This window comes from Manis pentadactyla, chromosome 4 (genome assembly GCF_030020395.1).
Source record: "Manis pentadactyla isolate mManPen7 chromosome 4, mManPen7.hap1, whole genome shotgun sequence".
NCBI classification, from domain to species: Eukaryota; Metazoa; Chordata; class Mammalia; order Pholidota; family Manidae; genus Manis; species Manis pentadactyla.
In genome coordinates, this window is record NC_080022.1 from 152,219,878 (window position 1) to 152,240,325 (window position 20,448).

At 40.9% G+C, this 20,448-nt stretch overlaps 2 protein-coding genes across 2 annotated transcripts in view; one reads left to right on the top strand and one right to left on the bottom strand.

Annotated features, from left to right (window-relative positions):
• LOC130683527 (leucine-rich repeat-containing protein 37A2-like) overlaps window positions 1–20,448 on the bottom strand; it is a 144,857-nt gene that overhangs the window by 69,294 nt on the left and 55,115 nt on the right. The gene's annotated exons all lie outside the window — the stretch shown is intronic.
• Window positions 589–19,029, top strand: LOC130683512 (leucine-rich repeat-containing protein 37A3-like). The gene is made up of 11 exons (XM_057501220.1): window positions 589–1,993; window positions 2,784–2,864; window positions 5,663–5,734; window positions 6,290–6,364; window positions 8,336–8,454; window positions 10,530–12,115; window positions 12,476–12,577; window positions 16,524–16,570; window positions 17,901–17,949; window positions 18,030–18,136; window positions 18,246–19,029. Exons 2-11 carry the CDS (start codon window positions 2,845–2,847, stop codon window positions 18,367–18,369), a joined length of 2,301 nt encoding a protein of 766 aa, XP_057357203.1. The 5' UTR covers window positions 589–1,993; window positions 2,784–2,844; the 3' UTR covers window positions 18,370–19,029.

The following is a 20,448-nucleotide window of genomic DNA, read 5'->3' on the forward strand; positions in this document are numbered from 1 at the left end:
TCGTCTTTAGCATGCAGAACTGTATATGTCATCCTTATTATGCTAATTAATGATGCTCTTTTGCAAACAGATTCTTCTTGCAAAATAGAAGCTTAAGGGAATCGGATGTAAAGGGCCTTCCACGACAATAAAAATAGTCCCTTGAGTTTTCAAACCTTCCAAGCCATAAGGGACACTTTTGTATTGATCTTAGGTACCTCTGCCATGTGGGCTCCAAACCTTCCAAACACAAATGAAATAACTGCTCAGTGGATTAGGCCCTTCATTACTTCTATTATAAAATATTTTGTAAGCTAAGTATTTCACTATCGTAAGTATTCTCATTGCTTTAAAAAAATGCCAATCGATAAAAAAGCCAAAAAAGAATATGACAACCACTGTGCCTCGTATTACAGGCACAAAGATGGGTAAGACAGTGTTCCTACCGTCTTATGACCACTGTGCATAAGCACTGAATGAACGACAAAGTGCTGCAGAGGCCCAGAAGAGGGAGCTATTTGAAAAGCCATTTATTTTTAAATGATCACTTTTCTTCTACTCCCCAGCTCTTCATTCATTTCATAAATATTTGAGTTTATGTCCATGCATCAGTTTTAAACATGGTAGACAGTGCAGGTAAGTAAGAAGGAAGTTTATGCTCAGAGGAAATGGATGTGAAAATACCTATATTAAAAAGAGGAAATGGATGTGGGCGGTGAGAGTTATGAATTGTTCAGGGAGCACAAAAGCGGGGAAAAAGACTTCAAGGTGGAAAAAAAGATGTTACAAGAGCAACGCTGTTAGGGCAGCCGCTTGAGGGGCTTTTGGGTATCGTCAAACAGACATCTTGGGAAGAATAAGTTTGCAAAAGAAGAGTGGCAGAAGGGCAGCACACAGGAAAAATACCTTGTCCTATAGAGTACATCGGGTGTTAGGGCCAGACCTTCTGGGGCTTCGAAGGCCAAGCCAAGGGTAACAAGCTGTCATGTTATCTCGGCAGCACTCTAGGACAAACTTCAGCCTGCTGGAAGATCACTTGGAGGGCTTCTCACAGCCCAAGCACCCACCCCACAGTTACTGATTCAGTTGATCCCGAGTAGGGCTGAGAATTTACATCTTTGATAAATTCCCAAGCGATGCTGGTGTTTGAGAACCACTCATGGAGACTTAATGTGGTGACTTTGTGCAGGACCGATTAGAAAGGAATGAACCAGAGGCAGACATACCCTTCAGAAGAGTTAATACACATCTAGGTGAAAAGTGAGGGATTAAGCCTGAATCAATGGAAATAAGAGAGTCACCTCTAATAGTCAAGAGTGAGTGATTTAAAATAAAAATCCGATCGCATGTTGTTGTTTTTTGTTGTCCCACCAATGTGCAACTGAAGCAGTTAAATTCATGGAATATTAAAGCAATGGAAACCAAAAAGGAGCTTCCGTTAAAATAATAGAAAGTATAATTCTGAATTAGTTTAAAGTAATTATTAATTAGAGGAGTAACCTCCTTTCGAATTATGTGAAAGACGTCTTTTATTTTTTCTGGTGTTGAAATGGCCTAGAAAGAATAAAACCAGAAAGGTTTGTAAATGTGAGAATATTCCTTTCAATATTGGAAATTATATATGGAGATGAAAACTTTTGAGCTCCTACTATGGAATTTGATGGGACCAGAAAAGTTGATCTAATCAATCCTTCTGCTGTCAGGAAGGATTATCTCAACAATCTCTCAAGATGTATGGTTGTATATTTTATTTATGAAGATAATGAAAATGAGACTTAGGTGAGGGCAGGGATAGGGGCTCTGGAAGGTTCACATAATTTCTAAGGTTTAGAGTTTAGATAAGAGCTACTTATTCAATGTGGTTATTCTAACCTCTACTAGTTATCTCTGCTAATGAGATATCTGATAGCTGAGACAATATTTTTCCTTTTCCTTTTCCTAGAGATTTATCCTGCAATAAAATACAATCTATTGAAAGACGTACATTCGAATCACTACCTTTTCTGCAGTTTATGTAAGTTACAAATACAATTTAATTATGTTTGGAATTTTTATAAACTTAATTGTAAACCTCTTTGTTATTCATTTTGAAATATTGAAATATTTTAAATGGAGAGCTACTAAAATTATGTGGCCACATCCTTTTTGTGTCTAGGAAACCCTGGTGTAAGAATTATCATATCGATCCGAGTGACTCATTCTAGAGCAGGGGTCCTCAAGTAGGGTGATTTTGTGCCCAGGCGACACTAGGCCGTGTCTGGACACATTTTGGTTGTCAGAACTGTAGCTATGCTGCTGGCATCTGGGGGGCTGAGGCCGGAGATGCTGCTCAATAGCCTACCGTGCCCAGAACAGCGCCCACATGGGTTATCCAGCCCAAGATGTCAACAATGCAGTCATGGAACCCTTTTCTAGAGAATTAAGGATCACTTAGATGAGTGTGTTTTGAGCACTTATTCCTTTATATCTAGCAATACATGTGTAAACATGAAAGTATAAATCTTTCATACAAATATATTTTTATTCATATTTTCTGTAATAATACCACTGATACCAGGAAAAAAACCTAGATGTCAATTACTAATCCATCTTTCTCTTTTTTATAAAACAAGTATACTTGATAGACAATCTTTTTTTTCATACAAATGTTAAAAATAAAACAAATGTCTTCCGTAGTGAGATTTCTTTAGTGTACGAGGAAGTATTGAGGTTACGTTTCATCATATACAGATTAGAATCCCTGCCAAGGGGTAAATCATCTGAAATAATTTTTTCTTCTTCTTCTTGTATATTTTTTCTTGTAGAAATCTTGGTTGCAATCTAATTACAGAACTGAGCTTTGGAACATTTCAGGCCTGGCATGGAATGCAGTTCTTACACACATTGTAAGTGAAATAGAAGATGAATATGTGTAAAAAAAATGATGTGTAAAAACATGATACAGTTACTGGTTAGCAGCGGGTAAGCTCAGTATGAGCTCTGAAAAATTGTGTTAAGATCCATTTTTTTGCAATGAGGAAAGGAAGGTACAGAGAGGGGCCAGGAGACATGTCTGAGTCATACATGGCAGGCTCCACTTTCCTGATCTTTCGCACAGGCAACAACCGCACTCCAGCATGTAACACCCATGCCAGCATTGTCACGGGGGTCCACGACTGTGACTCTCTCCATGGTGGGTGGGCCTCACAGTTCCACTTCTGAACCTAACTGTTTCCTGCTCTGGGAACACAGCGCTGAAAGAACTGGGCTTAGGACAAAGTTCTCCAGGGAGCAAATGGTGTCGGTGCTTCCTCAGCCATCAGTTTCTTTTAAATGAAAGGAGTTCTGAAAACTTGCCACACGGATCTTCTCTCCCCAGTCACCCAGAAAAATACCTTTCAAACTGTGTTCACCTCTGATGTGAATTATCTGAGCAGTAGGAACCTTTGAGGAATGGGAAAAGATGTTAGTGTTAAGCTGTCATGTGCAAAATAGTCATAAAGAAAATACATTGCTGTAGCCTCATTCCATAAAGTTTCTTTCCTGACTATCTAATAAGGAATGGGGCTTTTCCTCCCTTTTGCTTGAGTGCTCTGTGGCACAGCCGAGTTCTCTGTGACACAGGCAAATCACTGGTTTCATAGTTTTCAGTGAATCAATCTTGCATTTCTTTGGCTAAATTTTTTCCTAAGACTTACTCTTTGTGATGCTGTTATACTCAGAATTGTTTTCTCAATTACATTTTTGGATTGTTCACTGCTAGTGTACAGAAATACAGCTAATTTTTGCTTACTCATTTTGTCTTCCACAACCCTGCTGACCTCATTGATTAGTGCTAACGGTTTTCTTCTAGATTCTTAGGAATATGTCTCGTGGGCTTCCAGTTTCCCAGGAATGTGTTGGAGCCTTTCAAAGTCTCTGTGAACATCTCCTCCCTGAGCTTGTCCTTTTACGCTTTTTGGTTGGACTATTTTTTTGTCCACTGCCTCACACACCTACCACATTAAACCATTTACCTGTAATTGTTTTAAAAAATGCCCTCTGAGGAGAGGCTTTTAGCACTAGGCAGCTCCCAGTCAGGTCAAAGACAAGCCTTTCAGGTAAGGTCCTCCAGGGCACCACCAGACAGTAACACGGAGACAAGTCTTTGGGAAGGAGGCTCTGAGGGACCTCGGGCTGTTTTTCAAAGCTATCACTGGACGGAGAGCAAAGGTCTAGGAGAAGTTAAAGCAGCACAGATCTCACTGTTTGTAGAGAAATTAATGTTTTTCTTGAACAAATTCTCCCCACATTGCTGTAAGCCCACTGATTAAATATCCAGAGTTTGGAAAAAGCTGGTTTGGCCATTTCTGCTAGCTTTTTGTTGTTGTTGTTGTTGCTTTTATAGGATAAATTTTCAGATGTCCTTACTCCATCATTTTCACTGATTCTCCTGCAACATGGTTTTAAATCTCTAAAGTCTCAATGAACACAGGCTAATTAGATATTTAAGCATGGGAGATGATTAGGGAAAAGGAATAAAAAGAGAAAATGTAATTCTCATAGAGGTTTCCCAGATGGGTAGATCAAGTTCGAAAAGGTATTTCTATATTTAGTGCTGTCAAAATTGAGGTTAAAGTAAAAGGTGTCTTAAATCCCTTTCTCCCATACAAGTTAAACCCAGGCTTTGGAACCAGAACTGAGTTCAGATTTCAGCTCTGCTTCTTAGTACTATCTTGATGATTTAGGACAAGTTATATAACCTCTCTTTACCTCAGTTTCCTCGCTTGTAAAATGGGGTAATAATAATATGTATCACATAAGGTTATTGTGACGATTAAATGTGAAAAGCTGATCACAGATGCCTGGCACCCAATATATATTAGTTGTGATAATAATACTCTGCAAAATGTACTGATGATTCTTGAGTAAAGTTAATTTACAAGAAGATTTTCCCTTCCTGTTTTTTTTTTCTTTTGGTCTGTTGTTTGTTTTAAAGAATTGGGAAGAAAATCTCAGCATTTTGGAATAAAAATTTGCATCAAAAATGAATTTGTTCATTGTATTGATGTGTAAGCAAAATGTTATTTATTTATTCAAAAAACTTTTATTAAATACCTAGTAAACACCAGGCACCATGTCAGGCACAGGAGTGACACTGACAGTAAAGTGTGGTCCCTGCCCTCAAGGAGCTGACAATCCAGGAGACTGACTAAGTGAACAGGTGGTTGCGTGCAGTGTAGCCAAGGCTGTGACAGGTGCAGGGGTTTTACCGCCTCCTCTCAGGTTTATCCCTTTCTCTTTGGATCCAAAAGCAAGGAACTGGTCCTGCTGTCACTGCGTGGTTTAAACTGTGGAACTGTTTTAATTTCCAGAACTGAAAGAAAAGCACCTTGAATTACGGAGGACCTAGGAATACCATTTCCTTCAGAGCAAGGGGATTTCCTCCCAGCATAGTCACTTTGTGGGATTCTCAATCTGAAAAGTTTTTGCTTTCCACTTTTTTCTGTGTTTTTCCTCTTTCTGTTCTCCCCTTTATCATCTAGAGACCTAGGTAGGTAGTTCCCAAAGGAAGAGTGCTTTACAGACTCTAAGTGTGATTTATAGTTAAAGACAGATAACAATTTTTTCTTTTAACCTTTAAGTCCTATTCCAAAAAAAAAAAAAAAAATGAATGCAAGTTTCGTGACATGCAGATAATTTTACTTCCATTGCATTTTTTCAGAAACCTCAGTCTTAATCCTCTGACAACTGTTGAAGATTCTTATTTTCTCAAATTGAGAGCATTAAAATATTTGTAAGTATTGCAACAATCTCATGGTTTATGAGATGATTTCTGCTCTTTTACTTTCATCAGAGATTACCTATTTTGCACTTTGGCTAAAAAAAAGTAATTTTAATTTTACCTGGGTTATTGAAATAAGAGTTTTGGACAAAGAAAGAATTAAGAAAGAATGTATATGTGCAAGACAAGCTATCAGAGAAAGAGAGTGGTGCTGAAGAACGCACATAGATATGGAATGTGCACATGCACGTAGAAATATAACTTATTCCAGAAAGCCAAGAGGAATACGGTGTATTTAGAAAAAGTCAATAATCTAGAGAGGTGGGTGCAGGTGAGAACGAGGAGCAGGGCGATGACAAAAAGATCATAGTGTTCAGGGCCAAGGTCATTAATTTTTAAATTTCTTCCATAATTTCTCTCTGGAATTATCATCTGTGGCAGATAAACTCCTGCTGGCTAGACAGAGAAGCCAAAACTGAAGTAATAATGTGTCATTAAGTATCTTTTTAAGTATAGGGCTTTTGTCTTTGGGTTCGTATCATAAACGTTTGTGCTTTTTTACTTCAGAGACATGGGAAAAACCCAAGTGACACTTAAAACACTTGAGAGCATCGTCATGATGAGCCCCAAGTTAGAAAAACTGTAAGTTGATTTTTCTTGTATTTATTTTCACTTAGTTGATTTTTTAAGCTTTCATTATTTTATTAAGTCAGGCTTATTGAAGTATGATTTTCATGTATTAAAATTGGCTAAGTGTACAGTTTGATGAATTTTATCAAATGTATAGTTACGTAACCACCACCATTCGAAATGCAGAACCCGTGTTGTCTCCAAAAAGGCCCCTTATGGCCGTTTGCAGGCAAACCCCTCCTCCCACCACCAGCGCCTGGCCACCACCAGTCTGATTTTCGTCCCTGCAATTTTTGCCTTTTCCAGGTCTTCTCAATGAACTCATATCGCATGTAACCTGTTGTGTTGGCTCTTTTTACTTAGCATAATCTTTTTGCGGGTCATCCATGTTGTTACAGCTGTCCCTCCTTTTTACTGCTGAGTAGAGTTCCATACCAGTCATCAATTAACGAACATTTGAGTTGTTTCTAGTTTGGGCTATAAAAAGCTATGACAAACATTCACACGCAGGTCTTTGTGTGAACATGTTTTTGCTGCATCATATGCTAGGTATGTATTTAACTTTTGAAGAAACTGCTAAGCTGTTTTCTAAAGTAGCTGCACCATTTTGCATTCCAGAAAGCAGTGCATGAGAGTTGGCTGTTGCTCCACATCTTCACCTGATCCTTATATTCAGTGTTTTACAAATGTTAGCCTTTCTTGGAGGTGTGTGGTTGTGTCTCATTGTGGTTTTGATTTGCATTTCTCTATTAAGATCTATTAAGATCTCTAATCTCTGATGATGTTGTCTATACATGTGCAGACATCTTCTTTAATGGCATGTCTGTTCAAATCTATTTTTTAATTAGATATTTGTCTTACTGTTGAGTTTTAAGAGTGCTTTATATATTCTCTAAAACGTCCTCTCTCTCAGATATATGTTTAGCAAATATCCTCTCTCAGGTTATAGCTTGTCTTCATTCTATTAAAAGTATCTCTGAAGACCAGAAGTCTTTAATCTTTGAATTTTGATTAGCTCTAGTTTTTCTTACAGGTTTGTGCCTTTTTTGTGTTTTATCTAAGAAATCTTTGTCTGGGAACCCATTGCCAGTCCAAAGTCAGAAAGATTTTTCTCTTATGTTTTCTTTCAATAAGTTGAATACTTGTTGGTTAATTAATTTAGGTCTATCTATGATCCATTTTTATTAGTTCATTTTCACATATAATGTGAGATAAGGGTCAAATGTCATTTTTTATCTTTGCAGTTTAAAAAAATGTTTCTGTAGGACTTTCTGACAATTTATTACACAACTTACTGCACCTTTAATTGTGCCATCCCCCTCCAATGCGGCAAGCTAACAGAAATTTGGTATTATGCTAAGGCTAACTGATGGCCTTACACAAGATTAGTATGGGGAACACCCCTGCATTTAGCAGTCTGCTCTCGCCGTTTTTGTCAGGTCAGCTGAGAAATGACTATTTTCCCCTCACCGTCAGATCTACTGGCCACTGCTCTAGCCTCGTCTTCGTCAACATCCCACAGCATCTGCCAGTCAGTCTGTCTCTTGTCAGCTACATGCCTTCCTCTCTGGGTATCCAAATAATTTCCCTATATGCTTAAAATACTAAAAACACACTGAAAAAATGAAATTCCTATGCATAATGTTATCTAATGAAGAGTTGATATTCAAATTTCCTCAGTTGTCTCCGTTATGTCATTTATTTCTAACAGATCAGTGTCACCCAGTTCTAATCCCTATCACCATTATTCTAGGCATACGATACCCACTTCCATTCTTACCCTACTGTTAGGCATCTCTGTCCTCCTGTTTGTTTACAGTATTCAAGAACAGCGGTTGGCCAGCTCATCCCTACCCAACTTCACAGGCCATATGTTCCAAGAACTCCTTTTGCACAGCCCTGTGGGTGGCCTGGGCCTGCCTCTTCTACCTAGTCAAGTAACTCCTTTCCCACTGATTTAATTCTCCGTGTTTCAATTTATAGGATTTTACCTAGCCGTATGGCCTGCTGCCTCTGCCAATTTAAAAGTAATATTGAGGTTTTCTACAATACAGTCAAGCTGCATTGTGACAGTGAATGTCTGACAAACATCGCATATTGTGGTGAGTTACCGTTACCCGATGATGTTTTATTTATGTTTTAACTGTTAATTTTTAAACTAATGGTGTTAATTGCATTATTTTTATTAATTTATTAAGAGTTCAACTCCCTACATTTCTAAGAACTACTCCTTTAGATTCTCAGTTACATTAAGCTAACAGTGACAGTGATCCACATACTTAAATGAACAAGAGAAAGGAATGGAAGGGGAAAGAATGAACATTAGTGGCCACATCCTGTGTACTGTGCTCTCTGCCTGGTGCTTAAGCCCTGAATGAGAACTTACTCACACAAGTATTACAGTTCACAATCTGATTTTATATGCATTAGGTCTCACGTGCCCTTTGTCTTGTAGGACAAGTATAGATATGTTTTTGTTTATTTTGTTTTTGCAATTTTTATAGAGGAGTACAAGTAGTGCTATTTTATGAAAGTTTCCTTTGGAACCTGAGAGTTTCTGGTTCTATAACCAGAAGCTGCTGCTCAGCCCACTTAATGGATGGGAAGGCTCTTCTGTTCTTAGACTGTCCAACTCTAAATTTGCTCTGAACTGAAGCCTTTCTATCCCCAAAAACACTCAGGTGCTTTTAAGTATTTTTCTATGTAGTAGGTTTTATTGGCACTAATGTGATGACTTCCAAAATAATGCTTTCATGCTCAGATAGCTTGAATACAGGTCTCTGGGGCACATCATAAAGTGATCTGGGGCACATCACAAATAATACTTTGCTTCTTCTATAAATACAATGTTGCTTATTTAAAATAAAACATTTTTTTGCCAGTTATATCATTCCCTTCTCCCACTAAAGGTGGGCAAAACAGGCATTTTCATTCTACTTCTATAGGTGAGGAAAAATGAGGTCCAAGTGTTATATATTGTAGCCTAGTGCTCAGGTCTGCTAGCCTCGGTTTGGGGCTCTCTGCAAGCCCATGCTCCTCCTTCCTCACGACCCTTACCTCCTCCTCTGACCCTCACCACCACCACCAAAAATACTTGTAATTCTGGAAAATAAACCCAGCTGGCCAGTGAACTTGTGCAGGTGCCCTTGGCCTTCACGTAGTCAGAAGCTTTGGATGGTTCCCCAAGTAAAGCTGGAAATACTAGAAATGAAATTAAATGAAAGCAAAGCAGGTGTCTGAAAAAATTTTGTTTTTTTCCCTTTTGCATTTTAGGACCTCAGGTATTGTTCCTTTGATTTATTGAGTATTCCACATTGATATAACAACCTGACAGCTCTCTTAACCCACACCCCTGATCCCTGCTCAAATTTAAGCAAAGAGCCAGGGTAGACATGGTGTTTTTTTGTTTTTGTTTTTTCCCCCTATATAGAGCCTTCTCTCATGGGGGCTGGGATATATGGAAGCAGGGACCAAGCAAAGGAATAGGTTGGTAGGTGGAGAAGGGCATATGTAGAAGAGAACTTGATTGCAGTGGGTGGTGGTGGTGTGGTCATCTGTGATGGTAGCAAGAACAGGAACACACTGCAGAGGTGGTGAGAGAAAGCTGTACACTCCCTTTGCATCTGAAGCACTACAGGATGGAGTATGTGAACGTGAGGAGTCACTGTTAGATCTGCAGAGAATCTAGCCGAGGGCGAGTATTTGTCTTCTAGCCTTGGCTTTTCTTGAGCACGGGACAATTGGCCGTTGGGGACCAATGGAATAATCCTGCACGTAGTACTGTATTTTGCACTATGGAGTGTTCCTAGCAGGAAGCGGCTCTTTCAAAAGACATATTCCTCTCCTTTTGTTGATGCCGACCATAGGTTTAAGTTTGTGTTTATTTTTCTCCTAATCAAACCTCAAATGTTTGCTGAGTCCTGAACTGTTTGACTGAGATATATGGTTATGGACTGACAAAAAGCTGTCTCATCAGTCTTTCATTATCAAAAGCAGTCTCTCCTTTTTTTTAAACTGAGGTATCATTGATATACAATCTTATGAAGGTTTCACATGATCAACATTGTGGTTTTGACATTCACCCATACTATCAAGTCCCCTCTACCCACCCCCAACCCCATTGCAATCACTGTCCATCAGCGTAGTAAGATGAAAAGCAATCTCTTCTTTTTGACAGATGATGAAACATCTATAGGGAACCCAGAAGGGTCGTTCATGAAGGCATTACAATCCCGGAGGAAGAGTAACAGCCCTGAGCTGACTATCGAGCCAGAGAAGGCGGCCGCAGACAAAGATGCCATCAGTTGGTCAGCCTTCAAAAATGAGCAAGAAGACTTTAGCAAGGAAAGTGTTGTTAGTGCACTAAGCTACATATTACCTTATTTCTCTGATGAATATCTGGAAGGTGCAGAATCAGCACTATTACAATTCATTAATCAACTTCTTTCAAACCTACAAGGAGTAGATGAGCCTGTGGGGCATTTGCAAAACAACGTAGAGAACACTTCTCTTCCACCTGAATCCAGCATTTCAGCTTACAAAAATAAACAGGGAATAATCTCTGTTCTGGAAGATATCATAGATGCCATGCCTCTACGTTCCAAACTTCTGAATCCCAGATTTCACCCCCAAATCTCCACCAAAACGTTGGAAACTGCCCAATTACAAGAAAACAGCCCACCAGACATTCAGAGAATAGGGAGGAGGCTGGGGCCTTTGAAGGTGGTCATCAAGGGCCCAAAGGGCATTCGGGAGAGGCGACGCAGACAAATGAGGAAGGCTGGCATCAACGGGAAGCAGAGGGCCCAGCTCCTTGCGGAGAGCACGGCCGAGGAAAAAGGCATCACGACCCCATCCCCAAGGGCGCCGGAGCAGCCTCACGTGGAGCAGCCCCCCAGGGAAACCGCAGGAAGCTCCTTCAACCCAGAGTCTTCATTCCGAGGGGAACAGGAGGCAGCCGTCCCTTCTGTCCAGTACTTGATGGGCAGGCCTCCTGCTTCCAATACTCCAAAATCTCTACCTGAGATTAAATCAAAATCGAAAGACCTAGCTGACAGTATTTTTGTTTTAGAAGCTGCAAGTGCTGGAATGAGAAATATGAAGGCTTCTGAACCAACCTCACACTTAAGAGAAAATTACCTCTTTCCTGAATCTTTGCGGCATGCGGGTCACAAAATACTCAAGGACAAAATGAGTAGACAGTTCAGCAATAAAGGTTCACACAATAGCCCGATGGTTGTGAACAAGCCTCCACTCACTGCAGTGAGCCTTATAAACTCCCCTTCACAAGAGGCTTTTTCATCATCAGAACTGACTTTTCAGAAAAATAATTTTCCAGATTTGTTTTCTCTTTTGGATCCAACTCTCAAACTGACCACGGAAACACAACAGGAACATGACAGTGTGGGCACTGGCTTACCCTCCACATCCACAGCCTTCCCTTTCCCAGGGAGCTCAACTGCAGGTGACCACCCCGAAGCTCAGCTAAACGAGCAGCTGCGGTCCCTCATCACCGACAGTGATGTGAGAAGGCTCATTTCTCGTGTTTGCTGGACTTTGAAAACGGGCTGCTCGGAGACCCACCTGAAACCAGCCTGTGCCAAGCTCATCTTCCAAACTGGCCTCCTGATGAAGCTTCTCAGCGAGCATCAAGAAGCAAAGGAGCCCAGGGCAGACTGGGATACAGACCAGTGGGAAACAGAAAACTACATCCACGGGAGTCCAGAAGCCCAGAGTGAACAGGAAGAGCAGGAGTTCCGTGAGGTGAGGATAACTCCCAAAACATGGCCCCCAGCCTGTTGGTCAGTTTGGGACATGGCATTGAAGCACCCCGGCAGGAAGACCGCGGCCCCTAGTCTGGGTCTTGTCTTGGCCTGGGCCTTTGGGGAAGACAGTGATCTCCCACTGTGCTCATTAAAGAATGATGCCACAATTGCTGGGGTAGGTGAGGAGGGGCCCTAACACCCAAGATAAACCAAGAAAACGCTGATTTATCATTAGCATTAGATTTGGTATGTTCTTGAAAAACATTTATGCTGTTGAATGAAATAATGAGATGTTATAAGAGCTTTTATCCTTTCCACCTCTTTGTTTTTGAGAAGACTTTTTCCATTATTTTTCCAGTTCCCAAAAGTTCTGGTGCATGGGTATCAAATCAAAGTCATCTTGGCATTGTCAGTGACAGGAGCAGTGCTGGTGTTGATTACAGCTTTCTGTCTCATTAAGGTAAGGACAATTAGTTCAGGCTTCCAGAGGATAATCTGTCTTTAGATTCAGAGTCCACAAACTGAAAATCAAAGCCTCTCTCCCACCTCTTACTACTTGATATTCCTTCTTAGTCACCAGGACCGACATATGCTTTATTCTCTTCCTGCAAAGTATATGCCAGAGACTTTTAAAGGAACCCCCCTTGCCGGAGATCTCTGTGGAACTGACACCAGATAATGAGCCATTAGACTGTTTTGAGAGGTTTAAGAAGGCCAGAGTTGACATGACAGTAAAGTATCTTCAACTCAAAACTAAGTCGATTTGACATCAGTCATTCTTTCTACCACTGATTTCTTTCCTTGTTGACTGGAATAATGAGGGATGTGTAATCTCCACCCTCATGAGCGATCAGTCACCCTGGAAGAAAGGACACGGCTAAAAGATAAAAGTGTGATCTTGTTGATTCACTAGCTTTATTTAGCAACTTTCTTCGCCATCACGTAAGGCACTGTGGAAATAGGTTCAGTCAGATCACTGCAGCTAAAGCCTATGTCAGGGTTTCTAAAGCACTTGGTATTGACGGTCCTTCTGGAGCTGGCTTGCCTGCCTGCCTTTTGTTCAATAACAGAATGGTTTGTTACTTTTCCCAACAGGCAGGGCTGACAACAACAGAGTGATTTAATTAGCCGGTAATCCTGACTCTACCTTACGAACCCAACCTCATTTCCTATATGTACCTTTTCTACTGTCGCGGCAGCCTTCTTTTCAGCCAGACCAGCTCCCAGGATGCCCAGTCGCATGCCCATTCCTACTTTTGTCTGTTCCTTTGCCCATTTAAAATTCCCTTGTTTCGCCTTGTAGAAGTCCCTTGAGTCTCTGAAAGCCAACTCAAGTTCATGTTTCTTCATGAACCCTTGCCTAAATACTCCAGTCCTCCTGGTCCTAGTCCTTCTGTGAGACTTACTACCATTTCTTAGAGCCCATGGTGAGGCATTCCTCTCCCCTGCGATGTTAATATGATAAGCAGTTTTTTAAACGTCAGCTCCCCAAGAGAGAAACACCAAGGTCAACACACGGTGGAGCAGAGCAGAGATAGTTATTTTTATAGGGTTATAACAATTTATTTTCTTTACTGATCAGAACACAAGTGTTGAAATATTTTTTCATAAACATGGAAACATTTAAGTGAACTAAATATTTTAAAGTGCACTTCTGTCTTTTGTACAATAATAAAGTCATTCAGTCTAGGGCAATAGAAAGCAAATAAGACCACAGCCTTGAGGTCAAAACTTCACAGTAGAGATGTTTAAGGACCGAATGGCTTCCTGGCCTATCTGTCTTGAGTAAAACCTGACTGGATGGATGAACTGCTAAAGAGAAACTTGTACCTGAAGGTCACTTGGTCAGGTCGCTTTAGTGTGCCACAGAGGCCTCTCCCTGTGATGACCTGAAACCCCCTGGTTGTGTAGACACAGCTAGTCTGTGTGTGGAACAGATATATTTCTCATTGTCATGTCATACTCTGGCATTCTGACTTTTTATCAATGCTGTGATACTAATCAGTTGAGATTGCACCGAGTGAGTTCTCTCTTGGAGAGTCTCTGAGTCTAGGACACTGGTAGCTAGCATGGGGTCAGCTTGCCAAGGCCTCTGGGAAGGGAGTCATTGGCCATTGCCCAGGCAGTGACCACTGTACCCCAGGTGACAGAAGTCCTTTTGCTGTTTTGGAATTCATATAAGCTTCCATAGTGCTTTTAATGTCCATGTAGTTTAACCTTGCATTTATATATATGTCAGTATGTATATGGTTTCATTGTTTCTTCTCCTCACTTAGATGATAAGCTTTTTGAGGACAGAGACCATGCAATGTTTTTCCTGTGGTAGACAGTAATGGTGTTCAAGGGGGAAAGAGGAGGCAATGTCAGTTCCACAGTAAGGAACAATGCCACCTAACAATGCTCTGAGGTAGCATACGGAGTCCAGCAATAGACTGACCCGTGTGTTCCTAGGACTTTTGAAATGTCACCTTTTAATATTCTCATCGGTGGAAGAAGATGAATAAATGGTAATAGAACAGCTCCCTAACTATATGGGGGGGAGGGAGAAATAACAGCAGATCTCTATTTGTCACCTTAAATATACATATTTCAACAAAAAGAAAAGAAGAATCCATGAAAGTATTAGGAAAAAAATAGAAGCCATAAGCAATATTTTTATATCTTGTGGTGGGAAAGAGCCTTCTAAGCCTTATATGACAAGCAGATGCCTTTGATAGATTTGATCACCTTGCCTGTGACACCATTCGTAAACTTAGTACTGATTTATGCCAAACTTCCGACTACATCTGCCATACATTTTCTGATTTAATCCCCACACTCCTGGGAGGATGGTATCACCGTCTCTCTTTCACAGACAAAGGAGATCAATTTGAGGCCCCAAACAAAGGTAGAACCCAGTTGTGCTCAACTGCAAAGTCTGTGCTCCTTCACTCACTGTTGTTTTTCCTCCTTGAAGATAAAAATCCTGAGAAATATTTGAAACATTGAAGTTGAGTGAAAGCCACTGAAAGGATTAGTATATTTAATGTAAAAGTTTTCTACATCTAGGGGAAAAAGACAAACGATCCAGGGGAGAGGAGGACAATGGCAAGAGCAGGAGGCGTGCCGGCCCCGCCGCCAGTCCCTCCGCAGGGCCCGGCGGGTGCGGGTTTCCAGGAAGGCCTCTGCCACCTGACGGTATAAAAACAGTGTCTGATATTTTCTTCTGGTTAACGTGTTGTTGCATTTTTTAAATCCATCTAGAACTTGTTTATTTGCTGTTCAGTGAGGTTGAGGCAGAGAATCTAACGTTTTCTCCCACATGAAGATCCAATTGTTTTAAAATCCTGTATTAAATGCTTTATTTCTTCTTCACTGATCAAAAATACTGTCTGTGTCTGGACTCTATTCTGTTGATCCAGTTACCTTTTCTTGTACTAGTAACACACTATTTAATTCCAGGTGCTTAATAACTTATTTTAACATCTAATAGAGTGAGCTCCTGCCCTTTGATCTTCTTCATACATTTCATAGCTTTTCCTTCATATTTTCTAATATTTTCCAGAAAAATATTAGCTAGCTAGATTTTAATTTAAAAATTATCATCGGATTTGAATAAGATTGCTTTATATTAGTAGGTAAATTTGAGGAGAACTTACATCTTTACAACAATTTAGGAATGTGGTATCTCGGGTCATGTATTCATGTCTTCTTAAAGTCCTCCAGAAGAGTTTTAATGTTTTCATCACATAGGTCTTAGACGTTTTTTGTTAAGTTTACCCTGAGGTACTTTATGCATTTTTGCTGATGTAAATGGGGTTTTCTTCCATTTTAAAATTAGTTATCCATGGTATATAGGAATGCTTTTGAGGTTTGTATATTGATCTCTTGATTTTGTATCTTAGTGAATTCTCATATTATTTCCAATAAAATTTTAGTTGGTCCTCTTGGGCTTTTTAGGTTATTCATCACTTCAAATGCAAATATGTTTGTCTCTTCCCTTAACAATACTTCACTTTTCCTATCACATTGATTAGGACCTGCTCAACATTAATGAATAGTCGCAGTAGTAATAGGCACCCTACTCTTGTTCTTTTCTTTTTTCCACTCTTGTTCTTGAATTTAAAACAGTGATGCTGTTTAGGATCCTTGCGGATAATTTCTGTTCCTAGTTCCAAGAGTTTTTATTAGGGATTATCTGTTGAATGTTATCTAAAACAATCAGTGAAATATATTGCAAGCTACCTGCACGATCTCAAGTTAGGTACTGTGGAGGACTCCAAGGACAGTTAAATTGAACAGAATTCCTGTCCCCAAAACCGTTATCATCCCACTGGTAGATGAGATTTAAAATAAAAAGATGAATAAAGATTTGGAAATAGTGGTCATCATGTTAGATAATCATATCATGTTTTCTTTCAAAACAGATGTGCTCCCGTAGAAGAGCAGCGCTGGATGAAGAAGAACGCTCAGGGTAAATATTGATCTGGCTGTGTCAAAGTAGAATTTTAGAACTAGAGGAAAGCTTAGAACTCATCTGTTTCAATCACGTCATTTCACGGTGAGGAAACCATCAAAGGCAGGAAGAGTACTTACCCTACTGCCTCTCAGAAGCAGCTCCCCAGCCAAAGCTGAGTTAGAATGCGACTGGCACAGACGCATCTGCTGTCACGAGGCCTGGAAGGAAAGCGACTGGAGGGGGAAAGGTTTTGGTTGTACCTCTTCCTGCTGGGGGTGGACATGAGGCCTGGCCAGTGGACTGCTCATAGGCTCTGGGGAAAGGGCAGAGAAGGCCACATGGTCCTAGATGCTAGTCTCCTTCAAAGCTGATGGAAGGTCGAATATATGAGCCCTTCCTGTCAATCATCCCTTCGCATCCTACTGGCTTTCGGGTCCCCAGTGTCTGTTGCCTTTAACCAAACCTCACAGAATTTTAATTGGGAGAAACCTCAGTCAGGAATTTACCTCTACTTCTTATAATAAAGAAATGGAGAAGGAGAAAAGGAAATGATCTTGCCCCGTGGTCATACTGAGAGCGAGTAGCAGGAAGAAGACGGTTCCTTCCCACTGGGGACTTCTCCACTGGTCATTGTGCTTGGGCTGTGAGCTCCATTTTATGTCATGACCCACTACACGTACCATATAGTCATGAGTAGTTTCTAAAACAAGCTTATTATGCACTCTGATTTTTTTCTATTCCATTTGTATTCAAAAGAATATTTTGTGTTTCAGTGCTGGTCATGACCTTTAAGCTGATTTCACAACCCATTCACTTGTCAGTGAGAGTCTGACACGTGAAAGTTAGTGAGTTAGTTGGACTCAGCAATAAGTTGGTGTGATTCAACCTGTAGGAGAAAGCAGTAGGGAAACGGAAGCACCTTCTCCCCCACCCACCAGCAAGTGACACATGTGAGACTGAGTCCAAAGGATACTGGTGTAAAATGCCTCTGGAGAGAGTGAAACGCTTCTGCCTGGTGTGCTTGAGCCGTTCGCTTACTGCACAAGGGCACTTGGCCAGTGGCCAAGAAGGTGTGTGGGGCTGAAATCCTGCCTACACTCCATGCCAAGCCACATACAAAGGTCTCCCCAGGGACACTGTGGGGCTATAAGGGACAGATACGGAGAAGTTCTGAAGCTCAGCATGCATGGAATGATTTTCAGGATCCCAGGTCTGTAGTGATTTTGCTTGTGATGATGGACTGAGGTACCCATTTGGTCCTAATAAGTCAGAGATACACATTGTGAGAGACATGAAAAATAGCATGAATCACTAATTATTATCTGTGTGTGTGTTTTCCTCTAAGGGGCTTCTTTCCACTTCCTGATAAACCCTCAGAAGAGCGTAAGAATCAGGTAAATTTGAGGAGGATCAAGTACTGTGCTGGAGAAAGCTGTGGATGTATGGAATTAATACCTCCTTTCTATTTTTTTAGAAGGGCTTTTCCTGGAGAAGGCGGCTTTGGCTCCGGAATATGTACAGAACTGTCAGTCCCCCACGTGAGAAAAACCTGGCACAGAATGTACTTGAGAAGGATGGAGGGTAAAAGATTAGGGACAATTTAAAATTCTTATCTAAAATGAGGTAATAACAAAAATTTTTATTAGTCCTTTTAAGAGTAAAAGATTTGGCATTATTCTTCTTGTCCCAGGGAGCTCAGTGAAGTCATAATAGAGAAGAATGTGACGTCAGGGTCGGGTGAGGAAGGAAAGGGAGCGAAGCGCAAGAAACCAGCACAGAGGGAGCCCCAGCCTGCCCCGGGCCACCTACAATAAAATGTGTAATTCTCTCTCCTTGAAATGTGTAAGCTCATAACCAATCCTGGCCGTCTGGTAAGGAATTAAAGTATAAATTGTTAAATACTTACGTGCAAATAACAAGTGCCATAGGCATGAAAAGCAGGGCTGAGGCCAGAATCCCTCGCGGCAGCCACTCCTTCCGCAGAGGTAATGCGGACAAAGAAGGATAAATGAGGTGTCCCTCCCTCGTTTCCCCAATATCATCAGTCCCTGGAAACTGGGAAACATATCATCCTCGAGGAGTGTAGATTATTAAGTCAAGGAAGTTTCTTCTGGGGCTCTCTCTCTCTCCCCTGGTTCGTCAAGTACCAGTTCTTTACAACCTCCTGACCTCCGGCCCACAGAGGATCGCCCACTGCTGGCCCCTCTCACAGGGTCTTTTGGAGGCCAACATGTAGCCTCTACATCACATATTGCATGATTCCATTTATACTAAATGTCCGGAATAAGAAAATCCATAGCTAATGGATAAGGGACTTCCTTACAGGGTGATGAAAGTGTGCTTGAATCATGTAGTAGTGATGTTGCACAACCTTGTAAATATACTAAAAACCACTGAAATGTATACTTTAAAATGGTGACTTTTATGGCATTTGAAGCATATCTCAATAAACAAAGATGACCTATCAGAGAAAAGTGTGTGTTTGTGGAATCGCAATGGGGGTGGCAAGTGGGTGCTGGTTCTTACTCTCAGGCCTCACTCCCTCCACAAAAAGGTGGATGGAAGTCCAGGAGTGCAGCATACATGGAGTCAGCGACAGTGAGCTCTGACAACAAAGAGGGAGCTTCCTCAGGCGGAGAAGGGAGAGACATGTGCCACCAATGGTATGTGCCCAAACCAGTGAGACACAATGGGGTCGCCTACTGTAATGAACGAGGGAGGCAGGTTTTTGACAAATGTCCCCTGTGAGGTCCCGGCTCCTCGTGGACTCCAGGAGGCTGTGTAGTGAGGAGTTAAGAGCAGGGCTCCAGAGTCCACCTGGCCTTGGTGAGCACACTGCTGTGGCCCCACAACAGTTCCCAAAGCTCATGGACTTCCCTTATCTGTGCAACAGGCATGGTGACAGCACCCACCTCTTATGACCGTGACAAAGACTACATGAGATAATATAGGTAAAATGCTTAGTTGAGTGTTTAGCACAAAGTAAGTTTCCCATAAACATTAACCTCAACTTGCTCCTGCAGTTGTTTTTATTATCATTGATAAGACTGCCTAGCCTCCGCGTATGCAAATGTAAGAATGTAAGCAAAGGAGCAAAATTATGGCAACAGCATAACCAAAATGGTTATCAATTATAAATGAATCCGAATCTATAGAAAGATTTTAGTGACAGAGTAGACTGGTTGTTAGAATAAGTGGGTCACTTACTGCCTAAAGAAATGCCACCAAACAGTAAGAAGCTTGTGTGATAAATTACAGAGTTTCCAGCAATTCAAAACCAAGGTCAAGGTGAAGTCATGTTGACAGAGCTTTACCAGAATCAGGAGGGGTCTTCAGGGCCTAATGAGAATAGGACATGTAAATCAAGTGGAAACTAGGGCTAGAGGTAAGATTTTGAAGGAAAGATGAGGGAGGGAGGGAAGAAAGTTTAAAAATTTGCAACATAGAAATGAAACAATGAAACTGCTACAGTCCCACTTCTGCTGGGTCAGAGCAGTGTTTCAAAATGTTTCTGTTCAGGATTTTTAAAACTTTGTGCTTTCATTTAGAAAACAATCTGAAAACAATATACATATTATATACACATGTATATATGTGTATATGAGTAAGTGAAATAAACAAAAAGCATGGCCTAAGAGTCTGGGTGATGACCTCATAAAGTACCCCTGCCAAGTGATTGTGATTCTGAGCCTGCGGTTTTCCTGAACATGAGGACTATCCAACTGGCAGTACATGCCATGTACTATTTGGCATTCATATACCTAAAGCACAGAGCAGGGCTGCATAAGCATAATCATTTCCAAGGGAAGGCCTCGTGACAATGACATCTGTCAAATCTTACCAAGGTTTTGCAGCAGTGTGTACAGAGACAGGTAGTGGGAGAACAGTGGTCA